The sequence below is a fragment of the Ailuropoda melanoleuca genome, chromosome 14 (assembly GCF_002007445.2).
Source record: "Ailuropoda melanoleuca isolate Jingjing chromosome 14, ASM200744v2, whole genome shotgun sequence".
Classification (NCBI taxonomy): domain Eukaryota; kingdom Metazoa; phylum Chordata; class Mammalia; order Carnivora; family Ursidae; genus Ailuropoda; species Ailuropoda melanoleuca.
Genome location: NC_048231.1, coordinates 37,438,403 through 37,466,073, shown reverse-complemented (window position 1 = coordinate 37,466,073; position 27,671 = coordinate 37,438,403). Strand labels below are relative to the sequence as shown.

At 54.0% G+C, this 27,671-nt stretch overlaps 1 protein-coding gene across 2 annotated transcripts in view; it reads left to right on the top strand.

Annotated features, from left to right (window-relative positions):
• Positions 1 to 542: 542 nt before the first annotated feature.
• The window catches only part of DEGS2 (delta 4-desaturase, sphingolipid 2), a 33,724-nt gene continuing 6,595 nt past the window's right edge, over positions 543 to 27,671 (top strand). The window contains exon 1 of one of the 2 annotated variants that reach the window (XM_019797771.2): positions 543 to 571. Coding sequence is in view for 1 of the 2 variants with exons in the window: in XM_002917464.4 (XP_002917510.1) it covers positions 16,004 to 16,085 (82 nt within the window). In the remaining variant the exon portion in view is untranslated. Of the gene's footprint in view, positions 572 to 15,950; positions 16,086 to 27,671 lie in introns of those variants that run through there. The other variant, XM_002917464.4, reaches the window with a different exon arrangement.

Sequence of the window (27,671 nt, the reverse complement as noted above, 5' to 3'; positions counted from 1 at the left end):
AGCCTCAGCTCTGTGGCTGTCAATATCCTGGTGGAGTGTGCACCAGCCGGACAGGCTGGGCCGGAGCTCATGCCTCTGCTTCTAGCTGAGCCCAGTTCCTCCACTGTGACATGGGAGAGTGGGGGTTCCCAGATCACAGCAGGGCAGAACTGTCACTGTTGACTCAGGCTGGCCCTGGCGCGGATCTGGAGAAGGGCCTGACTTCTAGGGCTGATAACACATGACATGCCCCGAGTGTCCACACCCGACTAAGTTTGTTTGTATGTGGTGTGCAGTTGAAATCCCCCTCGCCTCCCCAAAACAGGGCCGACTTCTCCAACCGGTTTTTATTTTGTCCTTAAGCTGCACGTCTGAAAATGACTTAATCAAAGAGGTGCCATGAAATCCAATCTCAGGGCCTGGCTCTGTGGTGGCCCGGCTCCCAGGGCCGGATGCAGGAGGCCTCGGGTGATCTGGGGAGCCCCACTGGGCCGCTGATGTCTTCCTACAGTCCCATGCGCACGCCGGGCTTCGGCAGCCGGGCTCTCCCCGCGGACCACTGCCGATGAGTGAGGGCCTCGTACGTACCGAGGTAGCGCCCAGAGATGAGCCTGGAGCTCGGGCTGACAGACCAGGAAGCTTCTAGGAGGAGGCGGCACCTGGACTGGGCATGAGAGAGGAGGCAGGTGGGCGGGATGAAGGATTTGGAGACGCAGGGACGGGTGTGGGTGGGCACTCTGCCGTGTGTGTGCGCACGTGCGCGCTCGCGTGTGAACATGCGTGGGGGGGCGGGCTGGGGGGCAAGGCGCGAGGGGGTCGCCGGGACCCCTTTCTCCACCGTCTTCCTGCCCGCAGGAAGGTGAGGCCTGTGGCCAGGCTGACGCTGTGCTTTTGCAGGTAATGCCTTTTCTGTTTCTTCCTGGAAGCTTTTGGGATGTTTCTCTTCGTTGGGCGCTCAGAAATTTCTGTACAGTGTTTCAAGATGGCTATGGTTGTTGTTATTTTACTTTGTGTTCACTTTTTTTTTTTTAAGATTATTTATTTATTTGAGGCAGAGGGAGAGCGAGCAAGCGAGAGAGCGAGAGGGCACGAGCCGGGGAGAGGGGCAGAGGGAGAGGGAGAAGCAGGCTCTTCACTGAACAGGGAGCCGCTGGGGGCGGGGTAGGGGTGGGGGTGGGGCGTGACTCCATCCCAGGACCCTGGAATTATGACCTGAGCCAAAGGTCAACGCTTAACTGACTGAGCCACCCAGGCGCCCCTTGTGTTCACTTTTGAATTGAAGTGTAATATATAAAATGCACACATCTTAACAGTACAGCTCAATGAACTTTTACCTTTGTCTGCACTAGGGTAATCACCACCCAGGTCCAGATGCAGACTACTCATTTTGAGCCCCTCTCCACTCGCCTACTCCCTTTCATCCCCAGAAGAAACCACTGTTCTGACCTCTAATACCACTGACTAGTTCAACTATTATTGAACTTCTTGTAAATGGAAACATAGAGTGGTATGCTTTTGTCTACCTTTTTTTTTTTTAAATAAACTTCTAAACTTTAGAACAGTTTTAGATTTACACACTGGGAAGATAGTACAGAAAACTCTTGTATGCTCCATTCCTGTTTCCCTTTTTATTTATTTAAAAAAATTTTGAAGTAATCTCCACATCCAACATGGGGCTTGAATTCACCCCCCAGAGATCAAGAGCCCTGTGCTCTACCCACTGAGCCAGCCAGGAGCCTCTGCCCTCTAATTAACATCTCACTTTAGGATGGTAGATTTGTGTTTTTTTTTTTTTTTTTTTTTTTTTTTTTTTTTTTTAAAGATTTTATTTATTTATTCGACAGAGATAGAGACAGCCAGTGAGAGAGGGAACACAAGCAGGGGGAGTGGGAGAGGAAGAAGCAGGCTCATAGTGGAGGAGCCTGATGTGGGGCTCGATCCCATAACGCCGGGATCACGCCCTGAGCTGAAGGCAGACGCTTAACCGCTGTGCCACCCAGGCGCCCCAAGGATGGTAGATTTGTTACAACTAATGAACAAATCTTTATACATTGTTACCAACTAGAATCCGCACTACATTCATATTTCTTAACGTCCTTTTTCTGTTCCAAGACACCATATTGCATTCATTCGTCATGTCTCCTTTGGCACCTCTTGGCTGTGACATGCTCTCAGCTACTCCTTGCTTTTGATGATCTTGAGGGTTTTAAGTAGTACTGGCCAGGTATTTGTGTTGTATTCCTGAATTGGGATTTGCCTGATGTCTTCCTCAGGGTGGGACTGGAGTCATGGGTTTGGGGGAGGAAGACACCAAGGTGACATGCCCTACTCATGAGATGATTTCATCATTTCAAGGGTGCGTCTGTCAACCTGATAATCACTGTCCTGTTGACCTTGGTCACCTGGTAGAGGTGTGGTGGTCAGGTTTCTCCATGGTAAAGTGACTCTTTTTCCAGCTTCCACACTTTGGAAGGAAGACCCTGTGCACCCCACCTTGTTGAAGGTGGGGTATCTGCATAAATTATTTGGAATTCCTTTGCGTGGAAGATCTCTCTTCTCCATTTAGTTACTCAATTATTTATTGATACCAGTATGGACTCATGAGATTTATCTAATACTTTGGGCTATAATCTAATACTGTCTTAGTATTTTGTTGCTCAAATTGCTCTAGCTTTGGCCATTGGGAGCTCTTTCAGTTGGCTCCTATGTCTCTTTGATGTACCCCATCATTGCATGTGTAGGGGTGTGTATGGGGTGTGTGTGTGTGTGTGTGTGTGTGTTCTGAGCACTTCCTTACTTTCTGGCATTGCCAGATGCTCTGGACTCATATATTTCTTGCTCCAGTCCTAGAATCTGCCATTTATCCAGGGAGCCCCTGGTTCCTTTTCCTGGAGAGGGGTATTAGACATCAAGAGCACATGTGATCAAAGCTATTGGGATGTCTTTGCTTCTGGGTGCTGTTGGCTGACAAAGCAAGGAAATATATGTATGTATTCTAACCCCTGCCTATATACATCGTAATTATTTCTACAAGTCACCATCTGTATCTATGTTAAGCTAAACATACGTTTATATTGGTGTTTCCACCTCTAATCAATTATCACATGGAACATTGTAGCCTCTTCCCCTGTTCATCTGTAATCTTCCGCTGTCTGAAACCCAGCTCTCACCATCTGCCTTTTTTTTTTTTTTAACTTAACTGTTCAATTCCAGTACATGTTTAGTGGTTCTAGAATTAACTGGTGTTCCCTGGGAAGCAACTTCATCAAGTAGACTACAGTCCTGTGTCTGTCATTTCCCAAATTACTCGGGGCAGTGTCTGATTCTCTCCTGCCCTTCAGCCAAGCTGTTTCAGATATTTCTCATCAATTAGATTCTTCTATTGCATTCTGTGTTCTTTCCTGGGATTCCTGACTCCTAAATGGTTTTTAAAAATTGTGTGTGCATCGAGGTTCGCTCTGTGATATCAAGGTCTAGGTGTTTTGACACATGCTAATGTCTTCTATCCACTGTTACGGTCTCCTACACCATGATTTCACCTCCCTAAAAACTCCCCTGTGCTGCTCCTGTTCAACCCTCACCACCCCCAGCCCCCCTGACAACTACTGTTCTGTTTCCAGTGGTGATAGTTTTACCTTTTCCAGAATGTTATATAATTGGAATCATACAGTACATAGTGTTTCAGACTGGTTTCTTTCACTTAGCTTTATGTATTTAAGATTCCTCCACGTCTCCTAGGGACTTGTTAGCTCATTTCCTTTTTTTTTTTTTTTTTAAAGATTATTTATTTATTTATTTGACAGAGATAGAGACAGCCAGCGAGAGAGGGAACACAAGCAGGGGGAGTGGGAGAGGGAGAAGCAGGCTCCCAGCGGAGGAGCCTGACGTGGGGCTGGATCCCAGAACGCCGGGATCACGCCCTGAGCCGAAGGCAGACGCCTGACGACTGCGCTACCCAGGCGTCCCCCCCCCTCTTTTTTTTTAAGTTTATTTATTTTTTAGTGATCTCTACCCCCAGTACGGGGCTCAAACTCATGACCCGGAGATCAAGAGTCGCATGCTCCTCCCATTGAACCAGCCAGGTGTCCCTACCTCATTTCCTTTTATCTCTGATTGCTCTCGCCTTGTCTGGATGGGCCACAGTTTGTTCATCCAGCACCTACGGGAGGGCACCTCGGTTGCTTCACGTTTTAGGTTACTAGGAATGAAGCTGGTGTAAGCGTTCACACGTGGGTTTTGTGTGGGCATGAGATTTCACATCAGGTAAACACCAAGGAGTGAACCTGCCAGACCGTGTGGCAAAGCCATTTTTAATTCTGTAAGCTGCCGCCACACTTGTGGCGCCTGGGTGGCACAGTCAACTAAGCAAGCGTCCGCCTCTTGGTTTCGGCTCAGGTCGTGATCTCCAGGTTGGGCGATCGAGCCTCGCATCTGGCTCAGCGCTCCGTGGGGAGTCTGCTTGAGACTCTTTCTCCCTCTCCCCCTCCCCCCCCCGTTTCTCTCAAATAAATAAATAAAATCTTAAAAAATAAAATAAGCTGGGGCGCCTGGGTGGCACAGCGGTTAAGCGTCTGCCTTCGGCTCAGGGCGTGATCCCGGCGTTATGGGATCGAGCCCCACGTCAGGCTCCTCCGCTATGAGCCTGCTTCCTCCTCTCCCACTCCCCCTGCTTGCGTCCCCTCTCTCGCTGGCTGTCTCTGTCTCTGTCAAATAAATAAATAAAATCTTTAAAAAAATAAAAAATAAAACTAAAAGAAGCTGCCACCCCGTCTTCCAGAGCGGCCGTGCCCTTGTGCACCCCCTGAGCAGGGGTCCCTGTCGCTCCACATTCTCGGTAGCAGCTGCTGTTGGTGTCGTGGGTTTTACCCATTCTCACAGGCCTGTCGTAGGATCTCATCACTGCTCCCATTTGCACATCCCCGATGACAAATGACGCTGCGCATCTTCTCAGGCGCCCGTGGTCATCGTGGCTCCCGCCGGGAGGTGCCGGTCCGGTCGGGTCTTTTGTGCATTTGTTGATTGAGTTATTTGTCTCTACTGCCGACTCTTAATATTTGTTTATATATTTTGGATTCCAGTCCTTCATCAGACTCGTCTTTCGCAAATATCTTCTCCCAGTCTGCGCTAGTCTTTGCGTTCTTATAACATTGTCTTGCACAGAACCAAAGTTATTCATTTAATAAATTTAAAACTATGTATTTTTTTCTCTTTCATGGTGTTGTATTTAAAAGCTCATCACTTGGGGCGCCTGGGTGACTCAGTTGTTAAGCGTCTTCCTTCAGCTCAGGGCGTGATCCCAGGGTCCTGGGATCGAGCCCCACATCAGGCTCATGATCTGCTGGGAGCCTGCTTCTTCCTCTCCCACTCCCCCTGCTTGTGTTCCCTCTCTCGATGGCTGTCTCTCTCTCTCTCTCTCTGTCAAATAAATAAATAAATAAATCTTTAAAAGCTCATTACCAAACCCAAGGTCATGTAGGTTTTTCTACTATGTTTTCCTCAAGAAGTTTTGTCATTTTGCATTTTACATTTAGGTCCGTGATCCATTTTGAGTAAATTTTTTTTTAAGATTTTAATTAATCTTTACACCTACCATGGGGCTCGAACCTACAACCCTGAGATCAAGAGTGGCACGTTGCACCCACAGAGCCAGCCAGGTGCCCCAATTTTGAGTATATTTTTGTGTAAGGTCTGGTTTACGTTCGTTTATTCTTTTGCACGTGGACGTCCAATGGTTGTAGCACCATTTTCTGAGGAAACTATCCTTTCTCCGCTGAACTGCCTTTGCTCTGTCGTCAAAGATCAGTTGACTACATGTGTGTGGGTCTGTTTCTTGGCTTTCTCTGTTCTGTTCCATTGATCTATGTGTTTTCTTCCTTCCTTCCTTCCTTTCTTTCTTTCTTCTTTCTTTCTTTCTCTTTCTTTCTTTCTTTCTTTCTTTCTTTCTTTCTTTCTTTCTTTCTTTTCTTTTCTTTTCTTTCTTTCCTCTTCAGATTTTATTTATTTATTCGAGAGAGGGAGACAGAGGGCGCACGCACAAGCAGGGAGAGCAGCAGAGGGAAAGGGAGAAGCAGACTCCCCGCTGAGCAGGGAGCCTATTGCTGGGCTGGATCCCAGGACCCTTGTCTTGTAGTTCAGTCTAGAAATCTAGTCCTTTGAGTCCTCTGAGTTTGTTATTCCTTCCTGTTGTGGTGCGTGGGCTGGGGATTGATAAATCTGCATGTGAAAGGCACACTCCAAGCTAGTCATTAACTATCTCTAGGAGCTGGCTCTGGGAGGGGCAGTCTCCTCGGGGTCAACAAGATTGTGTAAGGTGAGAATGACATAAAAGAAAAGGCCTGAGTAGTACAGTTGGCCTCTGAGACTTTGACATCACCTTCAGGAATCTTTGTGGTGATGACGATAGTCCGGCCTAAGTTTTCCTGAGCAGCGTAGAAAAAAACTGTATCGTAAAATAGAAAGGAGGGACACAAGTAGAAATATGAGGAGCCCTTCTGGGCTGGCCCACACCTGAGTTTCTCATTTATATGGCACTGTCTGAGAAAGCCAATCCGAAATTCCCAGGGTTTCTAACCGTCTCAGTGGGGTTGTAGGTTGTTAAAAACGTGCAGATATATAGTTGTTTGTTTTGTTTTCTTTCACTAGTACTATTGGGGGGTCAGGCTGGCAGGTCCAGCTGTGACACTGTTGGGAGTATGAACTGTTGGTTTAGTAAAGTCTGTGAGGAGGCCTGGTGCTGTGTGTGACCAGGGGAAAGGGTGGTCGTGGTCATGGTGGGAACCACAGGGTCTTGGTGGAAAGCTGGAGGGCTTAGTAGGGAAAGGCACTGGGGGGTAGGCAGTCCTCTCCCCAAGGGGGTTGTGGGGTTGACTAGTATGAGGCCGGTGTCCCCCGGGGAAACGCATTATCTCCAGGAATTGTTAGACTGGCCCAGATACTAGTGACCTTGGCCAGATTTCCCTGTGGGTGTGGAGTGTTGGCACATACATGTAGGAGTGTATGCTTCCACAGAGAGCAAGGAATTAACCAGGATCCTGGCGAAGCAAACAGCACGCTCAGAAACATCACAGAATCCCTAATCCCAAAGGAAGGAAAGCATTCAGGGTCCACGGTGTGCCTTAGCAGAGGCAGTCTGCCGATGTGGCTGCGGCAGGGCCTTGAGAGTGGGGGTGAACTTCCACAGTGATCTCCAGCAGCCAGTTCCCGGGCCATGGGGACGTCATCTGAAATGTGGGCCTGGGTCCCTGCTCAGGGAGATGTGGCTATATTCCTGTGGCTCCGTGGTGTTGCGACAAGGCTGGGCTGGGGCTCCCGCGTGAGCCTGCAGGCAGGCCCTCCAATCTGGCCACTTACTGCCGGCTCTTTGCTTCAGATGTTGGTTTGGTTGGTGATAGCAAAGTGGCGAGGTCTTCGGGTTGTGGGGATTGTATTAAGCAAACGCAGTGCCTTGTTGAAACCGTGGTTCCCTTGGACGGTGTGAGCCTTCGGTTACAAACCAATGAAAGCTCCTGGACAGACAGTACTGAGACCAGTAGTCAACAGAAGGGTGTGCGGTTGCCCTTGACAGGTTTTGTGTTTATTCCGTGTGTGTGTGTGTGTGTATGTGTAAGTTTCGGCTCAGATGGACCTTCTATCAGGTGAGCAGCTGCCTGGCCCATGGGACAATCTATGGTTAATGGGTTTTAGGAGAATAGGTGCCCTCGCTCTGGCCTCCAGCCCTTCTGGGATGGGGGCAAGATTGGAAGTTTATAAAGATGGGGGGAGACAATATTAGAGACCTATATATAATATATGAGTCTTTATGACCATGGAGGGGAGACAAATCCCACTTTAAATGTAGGAAAAGGAGCGTAGGACATTTTAAAAACTTGACATTGAATTTTGAGTTGGCCAAGGATCTTGAATTAAGAGTGATTAAGGCCTGGGGCAAGAAAGAGGCCCTGTCTGGGGTCCATTTGCTGGATTAAAGTTTGAAAAGAAGGTGTTTGAGGAAACCGTTATGTCTCTGAGCTCAACCTCTCTGGCATCAGGGATGAGAAAGTTCTGTTGAGTGCCTTTTCCAAGAGCCCAGCACTGTGTATTCTGAGAAGTGAAATGTGTACCTGGTTACTACCAGTCCTGTCTGTAACTTGAGAGGGGAGAGGAGTGGGCTGGCCAGGCCTTGTTTTGTGGCCTTCGGATATGGGGAGACAGGTGTGATTTGGGGTGTCTGTGGGGCAAGAGATTCTGAGTCCCTTACCCTCAGTCAATGACCCTACAGTGTGTATAATCAACGAACGGGGGTGGGGGGGCAGTTGTTGGCCAGGGTGCCAGTGCCAAGATGAGTGCCCGAAGTCTGGCCAGATGTGTTGACCACTGGGTCCTGACCCTTGTCTGGGACAGCCTAAGAGGAGAAAAGCAGCCGTGTTTCACTGAGTGCTGTCATCTTTATGTTGGCTGCTGGTGCAACTCACACAGTCAGCCAGCTCTCACTGATGTTCATTCAGTTAACAGGGGGCTTCTGGTTAGCCAAGGGCCTGGGGGAGGGGTGATCGTCCCCCTGGGAGGAGCACATAGCATCTGGGCAGGGACTAAGGACAGGGGAGGCCAGGGGAGTATGCCAGAGGGCTCAGGTTTGGCTCCTTCCTGTTGTAGGAGGCCTTGCCAGCCGTGCTGAGCTTGTGGGGTGCAGTTTCCATGACCCAAGCAAGGGGCAGCTGCCCTGGGAGGGTCCCAGGCTCAGGGTCTGTGGACGCCTCTATTTCCAGGAAGCCCGGTATGTAGCCAGCAATTTTGGTTTTAATGGTGTTTAGCATGAGGCCAAGATGGGCAGTTTCTTGCATCAGAAGCCCTTGGACAACTAAGGGCCATCCTGGGTGGTCCCGGGAGCCCGGGGGCAGGACAGGAGGTTGCCCAGGCCTCTCCAGGGAAGGATTCTCGGAGGCCCTGCAGGGAGTGCCTGCTGACTTAATTTGGACCCATCTTCGAGCCTTTCATTAGCGGCCCCGCTGACGCTGAGCTAGTTCTAAGGAGCAGCCTGAATCCAATTGAGGTAGAATTTAAATGAGGAACATGTTGCCGCCAGAAGCCAAAAAGGACTAACAGATGCTGGATTCGTAGGACCTTGAGGAGTGTGTCCGATGAATCTCGCTAGAGGAAGGGGTCATGCCCGTAGCGTCACAGCAGTGCTCCCGGAGGAAGGTGGATGCGGCCAGGTCTTGTCTGCAAGGATGGTGCGTGAAGGCAAAGCTGTTGAGGCCCACGGGTACCTGGAGAGGTGTGTGTCCCTGAAGGGGTGAAGGCAGCCAGGCTGAGGGCACTGAAATGGGCGCTGAGTGGAACACACTAGCCAAATGGCTAAGAGCAGAATCTCTAGGGGGGTTGATTGGGGGGAGTTAATTTTAGCAATATTGGGTCTGGGGTACGGGGCCTCTAGGCGGCAGCCACTCCTGGGGTGATTCCTTCTTCTCCCCCTCTTCTCCCTCCTCCTCCTTCCCTCCCTCCTCTTCCCCTTAATCCTCTCCCGCCTCCCTCCCTCCAAATTCTCTATGGATGTGATCCCTCCTACCCCTCCAAATCAGGGAGGAATCAAGGCTTTAGCAGGCAAACAACATAGTTAGGGACCTGCAGGGTGCCGTGGTCCCTGAGGGGGGTGGCCTTGCACTGACTCAGGGTGTGGTTCGAAATTCATGGGTACCTCGAAGGAGTATTCCCTCTGGGCAGGCTGAAAAGTAGGGAGCACGGCACCTCAGTTTGCCCACCACTGGTCAGTGCTGCCTGCTCAGGCCTGGCCACGGCCCTAGGAGGGAAGTAAGCCATGGCTCTGTCCCTTCCGAGGAGACTTTCAGAAACTCAGCTAGATCCCTAAGAAAAGGGGGTGCCCTGTGTTGTCATCCTGGAATCTAGGCAGGTAACAGCTCCAATCAGAACCTAAGGAGGACCCGGCTTCCGAGTTCCGGGTGGGAGTCCGTGGCCCCACCAGGCAAGTTCGCCGGCCCTGGTGGCCCCAGCAGGTGACCCCTGGCCAGGCTGCAGCTCACACGGGTGCAGGCAGTAGGTGGGCCCCAGACAGCGTAGGGGCCTAGGCCTCTCAGCTCAGTCTGAGCCCAGCCTCCCTGCTCCCCGGTCGCTTGTTTTATAATGTTGATTTTATTATAATTCAGGTGCGATAAGGCCAACAGATGAGGAGCGGACTGCCATTGGCAAGAGAGTCTGTTAGGTATAGTTCCCGGGAGGAAGGGATGCATGGGAGGCAGGAGCGGAGGGCAGTGGGAAAGCCTGGGCAGGAGCCTCTAATGTGGTTTCCGCGGGAAGGAGTGGTGAGGCCGGGTAAACAGGTTTAGGGCTGGCCAGTCTGTCTGTCGAGGTGTCTGGTTCCTGGCTCTTGGGTAATGAGGGCCGGGGAACACTGGCCCCGAGTGTGAGCGGCTGGAGGAGGTGGTGAGGGGCGCAGGCTCTGGACTGGTGAGTTTGTGTAGGGAAGGCTCCCTGGCTACGCACTTACTGCGCTAGGAACTGGTTAGCCCTGGGAAGGGCAGTCTCTTTACGGTCAGGGGATGTCCAAGCATCAGAAATGCAGAGAATCGGGGCCTCCGTCGGTGGAGCATGCGATGCTTCATCCTGGGGTTGTGAGTTCGAGCCCCATGTTGGGTGTAGAGATGACTTTAAAAAAAAAAAAACTAGAGAAAATCAAAAGGCCTGAATAGTACACTGTGTGGGGGTGTGTAGAGCATTTCTGTTTCATTGCCGCACACCCTGCTAGCACGTGGACTGACCACGGGAAGTCTGTCTGTCCGTTCTGCTGTGCTGGGTGGCTGGGGCTGTCTCCGGGCTGTGGCTTTGACCAGTTAAGCTGTTCTGAATATTCCTACACGTGTCTTTGGTGGCTGGTTTCATTTCTTTGGGCCACGTGCCCGGCAGTGACATTCCTGCCCCTGAGGCGGGTGTGTGGGGTGCTTTGGACGATGTCGCTGCAAGTCACCCAAAGTGGTTCAACCAAGTTTCAACCTTGTTGACACCCTGAAGCCTTTTCAGGCTGAAGGCTCGTGTCTTCTGATCTGGGGGGTCCCCATTGATTCCTTGTTTGAACGGATCCACCCATTCTTTCATTTAGTGAATTGTTATTGAGGGCATCCCTGTTCTGGGCATTAGGGACACCACGGGTGAACCCCTGAAAACAAGACGCTCTAAAGGAGGGAACGGACAATAATCAGTACGTTAGTACAAGCTCTAAAGATTTATTTCAGATAGGAATACTCATGCTTCCATATAATTAAATTATAATTATAATTTCGGTATGAGATGACTTCTGTGAAGAAAATAAGGCTGTGGAGGTACAAGTGTTCCCTCCTCCTTTTCTCTGTCCTCCTAGAAATCACTCGAGACAGATGTCGGGATTCTGTATCTGTCCTCATGTCTCTTTTCTTTCATGTGCTTCTTTTTCAATAGAGCGCGGTTTNTAGAGACAGCCAGCGAGAGAGGGAACACAAGCAGGGGGAGTGGGAGAGGAGGAAGCAGGCTCATAGCAGAGGAGCCTGATGTGGGGCTCGATCCCATAACGCTGGGATCACACCCTGAGCTGAACGCAGACGCTTAACCGCTGTGCCACCCAGACGCCCCGGGTTTGTTTTTTTTTTAATTGAAGCATGATGGACACACGACATCCTACTAGTTTCAGGCGTACGTTGCAGTGATTCGGTATTTTTATTTTTTAATTCTTAAAAAATTTTTAAAAGATTTTATTTATTTATTTTAGAGAGAGAGAGCGTACACACAAGAGGGGGAGCAGGAGAGGCGGAGGGAGAAGCAGACTCCCCGCCGAGCAGGGAGCCCGACGCGGGGCTCGATCCGGGGACTCTGGGATCATGGCCTGAGCGGCAGGCAGACGCTCAACCGCCTGAGCCTCCCAGGCGCCCCGTGATTCATTATCTTTGAACGTAACGGTCCCCACGATAGGTCCAGTTACGCTCTGTTCCCTACGCAGTCACTACAGTATTATCGCCTGTGTTCCCTGTGCTGTGCATGGCGTTCTCGTGGCTTGTGGCTTCGTACGGCAGGTTTGTACCTTTTCATCCCCTTCACTCTGCCGCCCTCCGAGCCCCCTCCCCTCTGGTAACTGAGAGTTTGCTCCTGTATCTGCGAGTCTATTTCTGTTCTGTTTCTTAGATTCCACAGGGAAACACAATCCTGCCGTATGTCTCTTCCTCTGACTTATTTCACTTAGCGTAATACCTCCTAGGTCCATCCATGTTGTTGCAAATCGCAAGATCTCGTTCTTTTTTACGGCTAGTATTCCACTGTGTGTCTGTGTGTATATATATCTCCCACCTCTTCTTTATCCAGTCACCCGTCAATGGACACGTAAGTGATTTCCAGATCTTGGCTATTATAAATAATGCTGCAATGACCATAGGGTGCACATGTCTCTTCAAATTGCTATTTTCTTGGGTGTCTGGGTAGATCAGCCGGTTAAGTATCCAACTCTTGGTTTCGGCTCAGGTCATGATCTCAGGGCTGTGAGATTGAGCCCTCTGTATGGCTCGTGCTGAGCGGGGCGCCTATTTGAGATTCTCTCCCTCCCTTCTCCTCTGCCCCTGCTTCATCCTCTTTTCAAAAAAAAAAAAAAAAAAAAAAAAAGGTGTTTTCTTTTCTTTAGATAAATCCTGAAGTGGGATTACTGGATCATAGGGTAGCTCTATTTTTAACTTTCCGAGGAACCTCTGTACTGTTTTCTGCAGCACCTGAACCAGTTTACATTCCCACCAGCAGTGCAGGGGGTTACCTCTTGTCTGCCTCCTCGCCAACACTTCTTACTTTTAGTCCTTTGGTACTAGCCCTTGTGACAGGTGTGATCTGTCATTGTGGTTTTGATTTGCATTTCCGTGATGACACATCTTTTTGTGTCCTGGTGGCCCTCGGCTTGTCTTCTTTGGAAAAATGTCTATGCAGGTCCTCTGCCCATTTTTAAATCAGGTGGTTTTTTTTTAAATATAAAGTTGTGCAAGATCTTTATGTATTTTGTATGTTAACCCCTTATCAGGTGTATTACTTGAAAATATCTTCTTCCACTAAGTAGGTTGCCTTTTTGTTTTGCTGATGATTTCCTTCACTGGGGCCGAAGTTTTTAGTTTGATGCAATCCCATTTGTTTATTGTAGCTTTTGCTGCCCTTGCCTGGGGAGACTGCCCCCCCCGTCATATGTTTTCTTTTGCCTATGTTTTCTTCTAAGAGAAGTTTTTTTTTTTTTAAACAAGCCACTTACACCTGTCTGTCTCTGGTTTATTTACTTATTTACTTTATGGGTGAAATGGCAATAACCTTGTGTGTGTCCTGAAATGAAAATATTATTCTCATTTCTCAACCCGGTTCTGCTCTTCCAATAGCTCCTGTCTTCCCAGATGGGAAGTTCTCTTTCTTGGAGTGGTTGCCCTCCTTTCCTGCAGTGCCTGCCTCCTGTGTGGGCTGACCCTGAGTCACGGGCTGTTAGCTTCCCCGGCTTCGGGCAGGGGTGGGAGGGGCTGTACGGAATGCATTCTGGCCTGTTCCCCTCGAGAACGTGCCAACGTGCCCTGTGCTGCAGAAGAGGGCTTCCTGCTGGGACAGCAAATACTACACTTAAGACTTCTGGGTGCAGGTAACCTCTGCTCCTCGCAGGCAGTGCAAGACACCCAGGCTTATAGTTGGGGTCCCTCCTGAGAGTCAGTGAACCCCCCACCCAGGCTGCTGCTTCTCCCAGGAGAAATGGGGGTAGGGAAGGTTGTGTGTGGGGGTCACAGAGGAGTGACTATACATACAATGTATAATAAAGATTTTGGAAGAATAAACATCATTTTAAAAATAAACTTTATAATCTATAGAAATATCGGGAAGATAGTATGAAGAGTTCACATACCTTCCACACCCCACATCCTTTATTTTAAGATCTTATAATAGTATGGTGCATTTGTTATAATTAGTGAATCACTATTGATACATTGTTATTAACTCAGGTCCATACTTTATTCAGATTTTTTACCTAATGCCCTTTTTCTGCTCCAGGATCCCACCCAGGACACCACCTTACAGACAAATGTGTATTCTCTGTCATTGCTGGGACCAGGGGCGTGGTGGGGAGGCGATCACGTGTGCTGGATCAAGTTCACCATCTTGAAGTCAGTTTCTCTGGTTTGGGCCTGCTTTGGGGACTTGGGAATTGCTTGGCCAGGGTGCTGGATTGGGAGTCATGCATGTTGAACTCCTGTTCTACCCTCCTGTCTCTCTCTAGTTTGTCCTTTGACTTGTGCCCTCTTTGGCCTTGGTTTCCTTAATGGAGGCACTGGGCTGGTTTCCATCCGGACAGATTGAGTCTTGGGGTAGATGTGCGAATGAAGCTTTCTGATCCCTGTCCCCGGGGCGGGGTGGCTGGCAGGCGTGATGGTATCCCAGAGGGCAGAGCCGGGACCCAGAACTCACTGAGTGGAACATGGGGGCCAACATGCTGACTTTGGGCTTTTCAAGTCAAAGATCAGGGGCCTGTCCCTGCTTTGCTGCTTATTCTTGTGTAGTTAGGCAAGGCCCATTTGAGCTCTGAGCCTCCGTTTACTCATCTGTAAAGTGCCAGCTGGTGGGAGGTCCCTTTGGCTGAGAATAGGACAGGTTGCCCTGGGGAGCGGTGAGTTCTGTTTTTGAGGCTGTGCAAGCGGGGCTGGGTGACCCTGTCGGGTGCTGCAAGGGGTGGTGGCAACACTAGGCGCCGAGCGTCTTCCCGTTGGATTGGGAATCCAACCTCTGTGTGGGCCCACTTTTCCTACACCTGACCCGGCAGGTGGCTGGCTGCCACGGGATGCCCACGCACAGTTGCTTTGCTCTCCAGCTCAGGCCGGGACCGCGTTTGGCCCTGGCTGAGGGAGGCCTGCCAAGTGTACCACACCCCTGGGCCATGGACTTCCAGGAGACCGGAGGGAAGCTCCCCACTATTGCCTCCCTGCCTTGTGGCACCTGCGGCTGCCAGGCCGGTCTGCTACCCAGACAGCTCCCAGTACAGGCCAGGCGTTACAGGCTCTACAAAGGCGAACTGGCCACACCCTACAAAGCTCCCAAGGAGTGAGAGGAATCCCTGAAAAGGTGAAATTGAGGAGCCCTGTACCCCCACTCCCCCAAACCCTGGACTCTATTATAATTTTAAAAATGTCAGGGTTCTTCCAAGCTTCTGAGCCTTTTCATCTGCTGTTTCCTTCACTCGCAGTGCCCTTCTCCTTTTCTAGCTGTTGACTCCTACTCACCCTTCAGGGCCCAATGCAAGAGACCCCTCTGCGGGACCCTAGCTAGCTACCCCTCCCTGTGTCACGGCACATCTCACCCTGAGTCATAATAGGCCTCCTCCGTGTCTGTGTCCTTGTGTCCCTCGATTTTCCTGAAGGTAGGGGTGGGGCTGACTCACCGGCCTGCGGTTGCCACAGACACGTCATCTGCCTCCGGGTCGTGGTGGCTGCGTGAGAGGGCCGGGGAGGGGACAGGTAGGGGAAGGGAGCTTTGCTGCGGTGAATCTTTCCTAGCACCTTCCGTTTGCAAGCATTTCATCTCTAGCCTCCTGACCCCTACCCCCACCCCAAGTGGGCGCTAACCCGGGCTCATCCCGGGAGGCAGGGGCGGCGGGCGGCGTCTGGGCCGCGGGGAGATCAGGCGCTCCGCCGGCTGGGGCGTGCGTGAAACCCGACGACCGGCCGTGGGCGAGCCAGGCGGGGTGGGGGGTAGCGAGCGCACCGGGGCGTCCCCGCACGACCTGGGGGTCGGGGACTCCCGCGGGTGGCGCGCTACTAGTCCCACGTCCAGCCGACGTGATCGAGGCTGGGGAGCAGCCGCCACCCGCCCCAGGTCTGGGCCGCGCCCCCGCCCCGCGGGCCCCGCCCCTCGCGCCTCTGGGGCGCACCTGCCCCCGCCCCCGCGAGAGGCCCCGCCCCCGGCCCCGCCCCGAGCCGCAAACTGGTCCCCGCGCCGCGCGTGGTTGGGCAGACAGGTGGAGGGGAGCCGAGCCGTGCACCGCGCTTTGTGCAGCGCTCCTGGCCCCATTATGGGCAACCGCGCGGGCCGGACCGACTTCGAGTGGGTCTACACCGACCAGCCGCACACGCAGCGGCGCAAAGAGATGCTCGGTGAGCACGGCCCGGGGGACAGCCCCGCGGGGCCGTTGGGAGACGCGGGCCAGCCCGAGCTCGGCGGTGGCTGTGGCGCCGGCCCCGGTGCCCAGCGGGCACTCCTCGGCCCCTGCTTCAGGGAGGGTGGGAGCGCCACTCCTCCTCCCCCAGCCATCCTTGGCCCGGGTCCCCGAGGGTCCCCCTGCCTGGGTCTGAAACTCCTCTCGGCGTCTCTGCCTCCGTCCTGGGGTCCAGGATCCGAGGGCCCGAGCCCGGATCCGAGCTCCTGGGGAGCACGCCTCAGCTGCAGCATCCCGGTGGTGGGCCGCGGGCACTGGGCGCGAACTCGGGCGCGGGGACGTGGCGGGGCAGGGGTGCGTCCCCAGGGGACCGTCCGTGTGCGGGTAGCACCGTCTTCCCCTCGAAGGGAGAGCTCCTGGGTCTCCAGAGGCCGCTGAGTTCAGCCTGGTACCGGAGTTTAGGGCAGGATGAGCGCCGGGAAGGAAGCAAGAGTGGAACGAGAGATACACCTTAAGAAAAAGCCCACAGAGTTTATGCCAGAGAATGCCATTTGTCCATTCTGCCATGTGTTTTATAGCTTAGTACATGGTGGTCGCCCCCCTTTGTCATTTAGTGTCCTGCAAAGTCGTTTTTACCAACGTAGTTGGGGTCAGTCAAGCCAGTGGCGCCTTTTAGACCCAGGATGTACATACAGTCTCTTTACTGGGGACTCCGCGTAAAAGGGCTCACACCTCCAGAACGGTTTTTACTGGATGTCACCAAATTGCCCGCACAGCGCCAGGCGGGCTTGCAGCAGGGTGGACACACTACCCTCCCTCCCAGGAAATGGCCAGGCCATGGTTTCCACACTCCCTCGCCTACACCTGGGGTTGGCAAACCTTTTAATCAGACTGACTAGGCGACATGTGCTATTTCATTGTGTTTAATTTGCTGTTTGGGGATGATTGTTTCCAATGCTTATTTGGCCACTTTAATTTTTTTTTTTTTTTTCTCTTGGGTTGGTCTCTCACTTGTTGATTGTTAGAGCTCTTTGTACAGCGGGCTTTTAACTCTGTCTTACGTGATGCAAATATTTTTCCCCTTGTCTTTTGCTCTCACAGAAGCTTTTTTCCCCCCATGCATTCAGATGGATTGGCTTTTTTCTTTAGAGTTTTCCCTTTGCTGTCTTCCTGCGCCACTCCAAGACTATGAAATATCCATCCTGTTACTTTGAAAGCTCTCAGACACCAGATAACTGCATGGTTACTGCAGGGCTGTGCTCTGTGGCTGCCCCCTGGCTGGAGACCACTGGGTGGGTCTGTGACTTTCGTGGTTTTCTGCTGTGAGGTGAACAATAACCCAGCACTGAACAATAACCCAGCACTACTGCGGTCTGACCTGTGGCAGCGTCCTCCCCTACACCTGTGAACTTCTCCAGGTGGCTCAGAGGGGTCTTGGTGATCATCTGGTCCTGCCTCTCCCTAGAGGGCAGGTGTCTTGGCTGCTCCCCTGAGCAGGGCTGAGGCAAGCCTCCATTTCCTTCCCCTCCCCTGGCTGTCCCCTACCTTGCTGTTACAGAGCTCACTGGGCACCTGGGCCCAGGTGGAGAAGGCTGGGCGACTCATCCTGGCCTGCAGAGCTGCCTGGAGGGGTCCAGACCCTCTGGGCTGCAGACTCACTTTCTGAATCTGCAAAACGGGCATAGTCATCCTGTTTAGCAGAGAGGGTGCAACGTTAAAAGGAGATCTTGAATGTTAAAAGGTGCCCAGTGTGGTACCCAGCACTCCAACACATGGAGAAAAGGATCTCTCTCTGAAGAGAGAAGGCATGGGCCCTGAAACCAGTAGGGGAAGCTTCCTGGACAGGGTGGCAGGGAAGCCTGGAAGACTTGGAGGAGAGGAGGTGATTTGGGCCAGCGGGGATGGCACCAGATCTCAGGGGCTGACACTCCAGGGAACTTCAGCTCATTCCAGTTTCCACTGGGTGCTGTGGATTCCTCTGTTCATGTCTGGTTTTGAACTCACGAACTTGGAATGTGCCACTTTCCCTTACTCCCCAGCATTTGACAGCTTGTGCCTTGCCTGGATGTCCTTTCTTCCTGCTCTGCCCCACTGGCTCTTTGGTTTTGTAAATTTTATTGAAGTATAATTGACATATAATATTATGTTAGTAATAAGTTTCGGGTGTAAGTCTAGTTACTATTAGTCACCATACAAAGTTACTACGATTTTGTGGACTATGGTCCCCTTGCTGTACATGACATTCCCATCACTTATTTACTTTGTAACTGGAAGTTTGTACTTCTTGATCCCCTTCACCCATCCCTCCGTGCCCCTCCCCTCTGGCAACCGCCAATCTGGGTTGGTTTGGTTTTGTCTTTTGAGTCTGGGTTTGGTTTGGTTTTGTCTTTTAGATTCCACATACAAGTGGGATCGTGCAGTATTGGTCTGTGTATGTCTGTCATACTTCACGTATCACAATACCCTCAGGGTCCACCCGTGTTGCTGGCAAATTTCATTCTTTGTTACGGCTGAGTAGCTTTTGATTGTGTATGTGTTACATCATCTTCATCCATTCGTCTGTGATGGACACTGATTGCTTCCCTGTCTCGGCTCTTGTACGTAATGCTGCAATGAAGGGGGGTGCATATATCTTTTCGAATTTGTGTTTCTGCTTTCTTTGGATAAATACTGAGACGTGGAGTTGCTGGATCGTGGTAGGGTAGTTCTAGTTTAATTTTTTTGAGGAACCTCCAGCCCCTTCCAGAGTGGCCGCACCGGTTTGCTACCCCACCGACAGTGCACGAGGGCTCCCCTTTCTTCGCATCTTCGCCAACACCTGTTGTTTCCTATGTTGTTGATTCTAGCCATTCCGACAGGTGTGCGGTGACCTGTTCTGATTGTTGATCCCTATGAGTGATGTTGAGCATCTTGCCGTGTGCTGGTTGGTACGTCTTCCATGGAACAATGTGTATTCAAGTTTTGATCAGATTTTTGTTGGTTTGCTATTGAGTCGTATGAGTTTTTTATATACTTTGGATATTGTACTCTTCTTGGGCGTGTGATTTGCAAATATCTCCCCATTCCCTGGGCTGCCTTTTTGTTTTGTTGATGGTTTCTTTCACTTTGCAAAAGGTTTTTAGTTTGATACAGGCCCATTCGTTTTATTTTCACTTACGTTGCCTTTACTTCCAGTGTGAAATCCAAAAAGATTATCGCCGAGACTGATGTCAAGGAGCTTACCGCCTAAAGTCTTTGGCTTTCCTGTCTTACATTCAAGTCTTCAATCCATTTTGAGTTTATTTTTGTGCGGGGTGTAAGAGAGCGGCCCGGCTGCCTTCTGCACATCGCTGTCCAGTCTCCCCAGCACCGTTTGTTGACGAGCCCGTCTTTTGCCTGTTGCCTGTTCCTGCCTCCGTGGTTGCAGACCAATTGACCATATGCCTGTCGGTTTATTTCTGGGCTCCCTGTTCTGTTCCATTGATCTTTGTGTTTATTTTTATGCTCACTTGTACTGTTTTGATTACTTCAGCTTTGTAGTCTAGTTTGAAATCCAGGAGCGTGGTGCCTCTGACTTTGTTCTTTTTTTCTCAAGGTTGCCGTGGCTATTCATTGTGGTTCCATAGGCATTTTAGAATTATTTGTTCTAGTTCTCAGAAGAATGCCACTGAAATTTTGTTAGGGCCCTTGCTCAGTCCCATTTCCTGCAGGAAGGCCCCCTGACTGCCCTCCTGGCCTTTAGCCTCGGCTGAGTAAGGGCATTCCTCTGGGATTTCCCTCTGAGGCTCCCCCCATCAAGGTTCTTAACCTCTGTGGGCCCCAGACCGCCAGGGGTCTAGAGCTTGGCTGTGGAGCTCATCTCCTGGCAGGCACCTCACACTACTCACTCATTAGCTGTGTGACCCTGGGCGGGTCCATCATCAGATGAGCAAATGGAGGCTTGGTTGAGTTAAAAGGGGTTATTATTCCTTACAGAGTTGCGCAGATTAAATGGGGTAGTGTTAAGTGCTTAGCCTGGCATGCAGTAAATGTTACAATAAATGTTACAATAAATGTTACAATAAATGTTAGCTCCGACGATAATTACTACCTCTGGCAGACAGGCCGGAGTTCTCCCCAAGGACAGGGAATGCCTTTTCGCCTCTCCTTTCCGGCTGCCCGTGCCCTTCCCTGCCCGAGAGTAATTGTGTGTGTAACTGCTAGGACCTCTTTAGAAAAGCAGAGGGGAGGCTCAGAGAGGGGAAGCGACTTGGATGGGGCCGCACAGACGGGAGGCTGCCGAGGCTGGGCTGGTGTGCGGTGAACTGCTTGAATCTGTGTTCCAGCCCCACCCAGAAGGCTGCTGCCGCTGGGGCCAAGCCCCTGGGGGCCATGGATGCTCAGTAAAGATCCTGATCTGGGAGGGAGTCAGAACCCGGGGGAGGCCCTTGCACCTAGCCAGCTGTGCCGCTCTCAGAGGCAGAACCAAAGTCTGTCTCCAGCTCCTGCCTCAGTGGGGACAGGCTCCCCCAGGGCACAGCGTCCTGAGTAAATGGAGTCCCACGCAGCCCCTAAGAGCCACGTCTCCCAGGCCGCGGCTGAGCCTCCCTGTACTTTGAAGGCAGGAACAGAACCAGCAGGACTGTGATCCCACGGGGACCAGAGGCCAAGCCAGGCGTGGCTGTGTAAAGAAGCAGGCTTTGGGTTTGTCTTTAAAAACAAATAGCTTTGTGATTTTTTTTTCTTATGAAAACAGGGCACATGCATGATAAAACAAAACAAAACAAAATGAAACACAAATTCAAATAATCAAAGGAAAACAAAAGAGGAAACAAGGAAGTAAGACTCTTGGCAATTGTTGGGTTATTTGCCTAGGAAAGGTCCCTGCTGGGGCTTTCTCAGGGCCTGTGGTAAGATCCAGAACAGAACCGGCTGAAGCCCTCGGGGGAGTTCGTGTACTCTTCCCGCCCAGCCACAGAGATGCTAACTCCAGGGTGGGAGCAGGCAGGCCAGGAGGCCATCCTCTCCGTGTCCATGGGGACACCCAACCCTGAGATTCCACGGAAGAAAGAGAGTGCCTCCCTGGCCTCCTGACCCGAGGAGCATGACTGTTGAGCCACTGTCTCTGGCCAGAGCTGTGAGTCGTATGGCTGGTCAGTGGGCAGGGGCTGTGATGGGCAAGCCCCCACTGTATCACATAGTCAGGGGAGAGAGAAGTGGCTGGTCAAGTAAAGGAAGAGGTGCTGTAACCCTGAGTTGGGTGGGCAGGGAGGGAGGCAGGCTGGAACACGGGGGCACAGTAGCACGGACTGTGGGTGGTCTCTCAGGGCTGACTCGGGGACCCTCCTTGGCCTGATTATATCCTCCCCTGCTGCAGTCCTGCAAGGGCTTCCCCTTCTAGAAAAATCTCACCTCTGCCCTGGCCTGTGGGGCGCCCCATGTCTGGTCCCCGCCCTTTCTCCTGACTTGTTCTCTGGCTGTTTTGTGGACGGCACCCCATCTGCCTGTTTCCGTCCTCGGGGTTTTTTCAGTTGCTGTTCCTTATGCTTGAATTCTTTCCCCCTCTTCTTCATGTGCCAAACTCCTATGTGTCCCTCAGGTCTCAGCCTAAATGTCCTTTTCTCAGAAACACCCTAACAACACACACACACACACACACACACACAGAGTATTATGCTGGTACTCTCTGGAGGGAACAAAAACCCCTGATTTGCAAATTGGCACTTGGTAGTTTCTGCAGATATTTCTGTCGTGGCCAATTTCAAGCGACCAGCATGGCTTGCTGAACAAGGATTTGGGAATAGAGGAGTGCGTGTGGGTGGCCTGCAGTGCTCCCCTCCCCTCCGGGCCCCTGCTCCACTGGCCTCCCTCACCCTCCTGCAAGGTGCCTTCAGCTCCTGGCCCTGGCCCTTCTGTAACCGTGGGCGTCTGTGGGGCTGCTGCCTTCACTGTCCCCCTCCTGAGCCTCCCGAGGGCAGGCCAGCCCGCCTCCGCCACCACCGCGTTCCCTGGGCCTGGCCTGCAGCGCTCCCCGGACAGGTGGGCGACAGCACGGCTGGAGGGTTTAGCGCTGCCAGCACAAAGGCTGCCGGAAGCCCCGGGTTTCCCTCCCTCCCGCGCTGCCTGGGACCTGCCAGCTCTGGCTCTTCCCTCCAGGGCTCGCCCTGGCCAGTTGGGGAGCTGGGAGACAACCCAATGGAACCCACATCTCCAAGCGGGTTTCTGAGGCTGAGGATTCTTGCTTGATCTCACTGTCTGTCTTCCCTTGGGAACTTTCTCGTCCTGTCCCGGCTCCTTTTTCCACCCTAGCAGTCCTAGTCCTTGTTCCCGTTGGGTAAGGGTTCCTATATGACTTCTAGTGGCCCTGTGCTTGTCACACGTAAGGAGCATCTTTGCCTTTCCTTTCTTCTGTCTGCCTTCCGGACACTCCCTGCGGGGTCAGTCACTTGCCGGGGTCCCCAGCCGTTGCAGAGGCAGACAGGCCCCTCGTCCACCTTCTTCTGTCCCTGGCACCTGAAGAGAGCCACTGTCCCTGCCACAGGACGCAGGCACAGCTGTGGGCTCCGGATCCTGGCCTCCACACGGCCGTGCGTTCCACGTCCTTCCCTGGCCTGCCTTTCCCCTTGTTCGTTAATATGTACCAGCTTTTATGAGGCATGATTTACATACTGTAAATTCCCTCATTTCAAAGGCACAGGCCAGTGACTTTCGTGAAGTCATCTAATCCAGTTGGGGAGTATTTTCATCACTTGGAAGATCCCTTGGAACTCGGGCAGTCCCCCCACCTGCCCCTCGGGTTCTCACACCCAGACCCTCTGTCCTCGGGGTTTCGGCTCTGATGTCAGATGCGTGTGCATGTGTGTGTGTGTGCGCGCACGTGTGTGCGTGTGTCCCCCTTTCTTGGGATGCCCCGTGGGCGCGGCACCCCACCCCACACAGCTGGGGAGCCCCTCCCATCTCTGGGATCCGGACCTGGCTGGCAAAGACCTTCAGCAAATACTGGTCACTGAACAAAAAGCAGGTTTAGTGAGAGGCCGGTGAGGAGGCGGGTTCAGTGGTTCCCAAAGGCACTTTGGGCCACTTTCCACAGGTTCCGTGTCGAGCCAGGTCCCCACAGTGCCTCCCACACTGACCAGACAGGGTTGGGCTTGCCTCCTGGCTCTGAAAGGAGCAGGAGTGGGGAGACGTGCGGTGGGAAGGCCGCTGAGCTGGGGCAAGGCTGCGAGGAAGCCCTTCAGGAAGGAGGGGATTAAGAGGGCTCTAGGAGCCTTTGTTGGGAGAGTCGTCAAGTTACTCAGCAGTGGGTGGGGGATGTGAGGGAAAGAGCTCCGGGCACCTGGCTGGGAAGCAGGTGGGCAGCAGTGAGTTGCTGTGAGCGATGGAATGTTCTAGAGTTGGGTGTACTTAGGTGATGAACGGCAATGACAGGGACCTCCTCTGTAGCTATCAGTACTGTCACACGATGGCATTTGGTCTCTTTGGGGAGGTGGTAGGATTATGCAGTCCAGATGGTGCCGGGCCTGGGTGCACAGAAGGGCCCAGAGTGTTGGCGGGAAGAAGCCCCATGTGCTCCTGGGGCCCCTGCCAGAGGACAGCGGTCAGCAGCGGGTGGGCGGGCGGAAGGCCTGCATCTGGGAGGAGGAGCCCGGTGCCTGGCCTTGGGACCTCCTTGGGTGCCTCTGGAGGGTAAGGGCCCAGCAGCCTCCCCGACCAGCTGCCTGCTTCTGCCTCCCCTCCCCCTGGCCGGCTTTGTCAGGTGAAGTTTGGGGATGACCCAGTGTCCACGGTAAGACTGTTCCTGGGGACTGGTGCGGGGGCACTTGGGGCCCAGCAGGCCTGTCCTCCTGCTCTGCTCTCTGGGTCCTGTGAGTGCGTCTCTGCGTCCATGTGATGCATGTAAGTCACAGCCCTGCTTGCACCAAGCTTCCCCACGCCCAGCGGCCCGGGCACGCCTTCACCTGCTCACAGCCCGAAGACTGTCAGAACCAGCACCTTCAAGGTGGAGAGTGAGAAGCAGGCCCAGATCGGGCCAGGGACACGCCCAAGGTCACCCCGCAGTGGGGCTGAGCCAGGCCGCATGCAAGTCTCCTGATCTGGGACCCTGGATTTTCTCTGGACGCTTTGCCTTGGCGACCACAGGGCTCGGCCGCAGGACACGGGTCCCCTGGGGGCTGAGCATCCCGCAGAGTGCTCTTTCCAGCTCTCTGGGGTTAGGGGGGGGCTCTGGAAATGAGGCATGTTGTCTCACCGTGGTGGAAACGCTGTCTCCCCATCTCTGCAACGAGGGGATGGCCCCCTCCCGGGCAGGGTGGTGAAGGCGGAATGAGTGTGTCAGATGGCCTGCACAGAGCAGCTGCTGGAGTCCCAGTCCTCGCCTGGGCCCTGGCGTGCATCCTGCAGGCCTGCAACTGGGGGTCCCGAGGCCAAGTCTTGGCAGTATGGGCCTCACCCTGCTCGGTCGGACGCTTCCCTGAGCCTCCCTGGACCTCAGACCCTCCTTTCCGTGTCAGGTCCTGGCAGCGTGACTTCTAACAATGGCTGTTGTTCATGGCCAGTTGCCCGGTTGCCTTGGGCCACGCCCGGGGCCTCCATTGACAGACATTTGCATGGGTCTGTTTGTCTCTGGTTCCAGGTGGCCGTCCATGCTGGGCTCCCCCGTGGAGCCGAGAGCTCTCGAAGCATGCCAGTCCTAGTCCAGCTACTGCTGTCTCTGAGCTGGAGGCCTGAGCGGGCCAGGCACCCCCGAGGTCAGCCGGGGTCCCACAGCGGGGCAGAGCCTGGGCTTGGGCCAGGTTTGGGCGTCCAGCTCAGGGCTGGGGCTCCTCCACGGGGCTGCCAGGGGGCAGTATGTGCTTCTCTCCCTCCTCTTTGGGCAGTCCCCCTCTCTGGGGGCCCTGAGAAGGTGGAGCCCAGCGCTGTGCAGCCCCACTCCTAAGATGGGGTCTCCCTGGGTCTCCACGGAAGGCCCGGGGTCTCCAGCGGGCCCTGCCAGCCCGTGCTGCCTCCGGAATCCACTGGGCTCCCAGCTCCCTGGGCACCATCTTGGAGCCCTTCTGGTGTCTCGCCCCACATACACTTCAGCCAAGGCCCCTGGGCTCTGCCTTCTCCTTGGTGGCTGCTGGGCTCCTCCCTGCACGGTGGTCCGGGAGGTGTGGAGGTGATCTGGGGCGTACGTGCTTGGCCCCTTGTAGGGGATCGCCCCTGCACAGCCTGGAGTCCAGTGTGGATGTCGGCCCCATCTTTCATTGCTTCCAGCAGGGTGGCTGGGCCTGTTCCGTAGGTCACGGCAAGCTGGGCCAGATCGCCTGCAAGAGTAGCACCCACGAGCCCAAAGATCAGAAGTAGGACATTTTTACCTTCAGCTCAGAAAGCTGCTTTTAGTAACAGTGAAAGAACTTGCAGGGCCCAGAGCCATTATCCCGCCTCACCGTAGCCCTGATGGGCAGGCAGGAGTGTCCTCCCCATCTCGCAGGTGTGGAGACAAGGCTGGGAGGCAGTGTGGCCCTCTGAGTGGGGGGCAGCTGAGTCTTTGGGAGACTGTTAGGAGAAGAAGGAAGGGGCTTTGGGCTCCCTGCAGGTGGACTCGGCAGGGGTGGGACCTTGGGGGTGCGCTCCTTTGCTCCCCACTGGTAGGATTACTGCCTTTGTTGGACAGATGGGGCATCTGGGGCCCGCCGTCCAAGGTCAGAGCTGCTTCCAGGGAGCACAGGAGTGGCCTTTTTGCTGGCCTTGATCCCAGAGCTGGGGTCCCTCTGCCTCAGAGCATGCCAGGCTGCTTACCTGGTGCAGGTGTGGCCTGCTCCACCCTCCCGCCCCAGGCTTGGCCTCCTTCCAAGGGCGAGCCTGGGAACCAGCCCGACAGAAGCTGGTGGCCTCCAGCTACCTGGGGCTTCTAGGTGTGCCTGGGGAGGTGAGGGCCAGGCTCCTGGTTGCCCAGAGGGGGAGGCTGGTGCCTAGGGGCTGCCCTTGGCGAGAGGGAGCCCTGTGACCTGTGGTCCCAACCTGACAGGCAGCTGTGCAAAGGTCCGGGGGACCCTGCACATGGTTTCCCTGGCCCTGGGCTGTGGGTGGAGCGCATTCCTGATGGCTGGGGTGGCCAGTGCTTCCTTGTTGCCCTGGCCATCGTGAAGCCATTTCTTTCTCCTGCTGCACCTCACCGTGGCTGCTGGATCCCCCCTGCCCCCAGAATCCCCTCTCTTCCCAGGCAATCCAGGCCTACTTTCTGAAGTGGCTGTTCTCATTCTGACCCCCTTTTGGGAGAGGAAAAAGCTGGGATGAGGCCTGCCCCTGTTCCCCCTCCCAAGTGGGGCCCACATGGCCGCCCATCTGGCTCCCAGACTTGGGCCCTTTTGTTTCTTGTCGCACCTGGTGGGATGACACCAGGCGGGCTGGCTCGTCCCCCTTGGTCGGGGCTGGTGGGCTGTGGGGCCTGCGCCAGGTGCCAGGATGGAGGCGGGCCAAAGGGTGGGCCCCGTAGCTCACCAGCTGCGGGGGCGCTCACCGTTTCCTCATCCCTGGTCTAGGTGCCCTGAGTTTCCTTGGGCCGCGGTGACAGGTGACCACAAACTGGGGGGTGTCAGACAGCACACAGGTGTTAGCTCTAACAGTTCTGGAGGGTCGGAAGTCTTACATGGGTCTCACCGGGCCGAAGTCAGGGTGTTGCAGGGCCACGCCCCTGGGGGCTGCGGGGAGGAAGCCGTTTCCAGGCCTTTCCAGCTTTGCAGGCACCTGTACTCCTGGGGTCGCGGCCCCTCCTGCACCAGCACCTGCACAACCAGCAGGGGCAGATGGAGTCCTTCCCAGTCCCCCCCGGGACCCGCTCTCCTGCCCGCACCTCCACCCGGATGATCCCGGGTCACCCTCCTGTTCTAAGGTCAACTGCTAGCTCGCCGACTCCCCTGTGCAGCCTTGGCTTTCCCTTGCCAGGGACGGAACCTGCTCAGGTTATGGGATTGGGACGTGGGTGTCTTGGGGGGCCATTATCCTGCCCACCCCTCCCCCCACATTGCTAGTAGTACTGCTGTCCACCTTGTGAACGGGGTCTCCTGGCTTAAGGTGGCACGGGCCACCCCGAGTCTTCCTCTGCCTGCGCAGGGCTCCAAGCACGCCGCGGGGCTCTGGCCTTCGGGGCAGCCGGCTCACTGCCCAGCACGTGGGCGTGCCGTCAGAGGCCACGAGGCAGTGCGGGCAGGCCCGGGGGGGAAGGGGGGAAGCTGCTCGGCAGCTTGGTGCTCTGTCCCCTTGCGGTCCCTGTGTCCCGACGACACACCTCCGTGGGGCCGGCCTCCCAGTGCGCCCGCGGTCACCCCGCAGCGGGCCGCTGTGCGCACCTGCCCGGCCACTGAGCCTTACCTGTCAGCCCCGCCAGTGGCCCCNCCTTTCCCTGCCCCCCCCGCCAGTGGCCCCCAGCCCCGCCGCCGAGCTCACCGGCCCGAGCAGCCAGGTTTTCTTCAACTTTTTTCTCACTGTGGTAAAATACATAGAACCGACATTTTGCCACATGGAACCACGTTGACGTGTCTGATTTGGTGGCATTCAGGGTGTCGTGAACCGTGGCTATTTCCAAATCCACCTCATGGCTCCACGCAGACCCGTTCCTGCCCCCACCCCTCCCCACCCCTCCGCC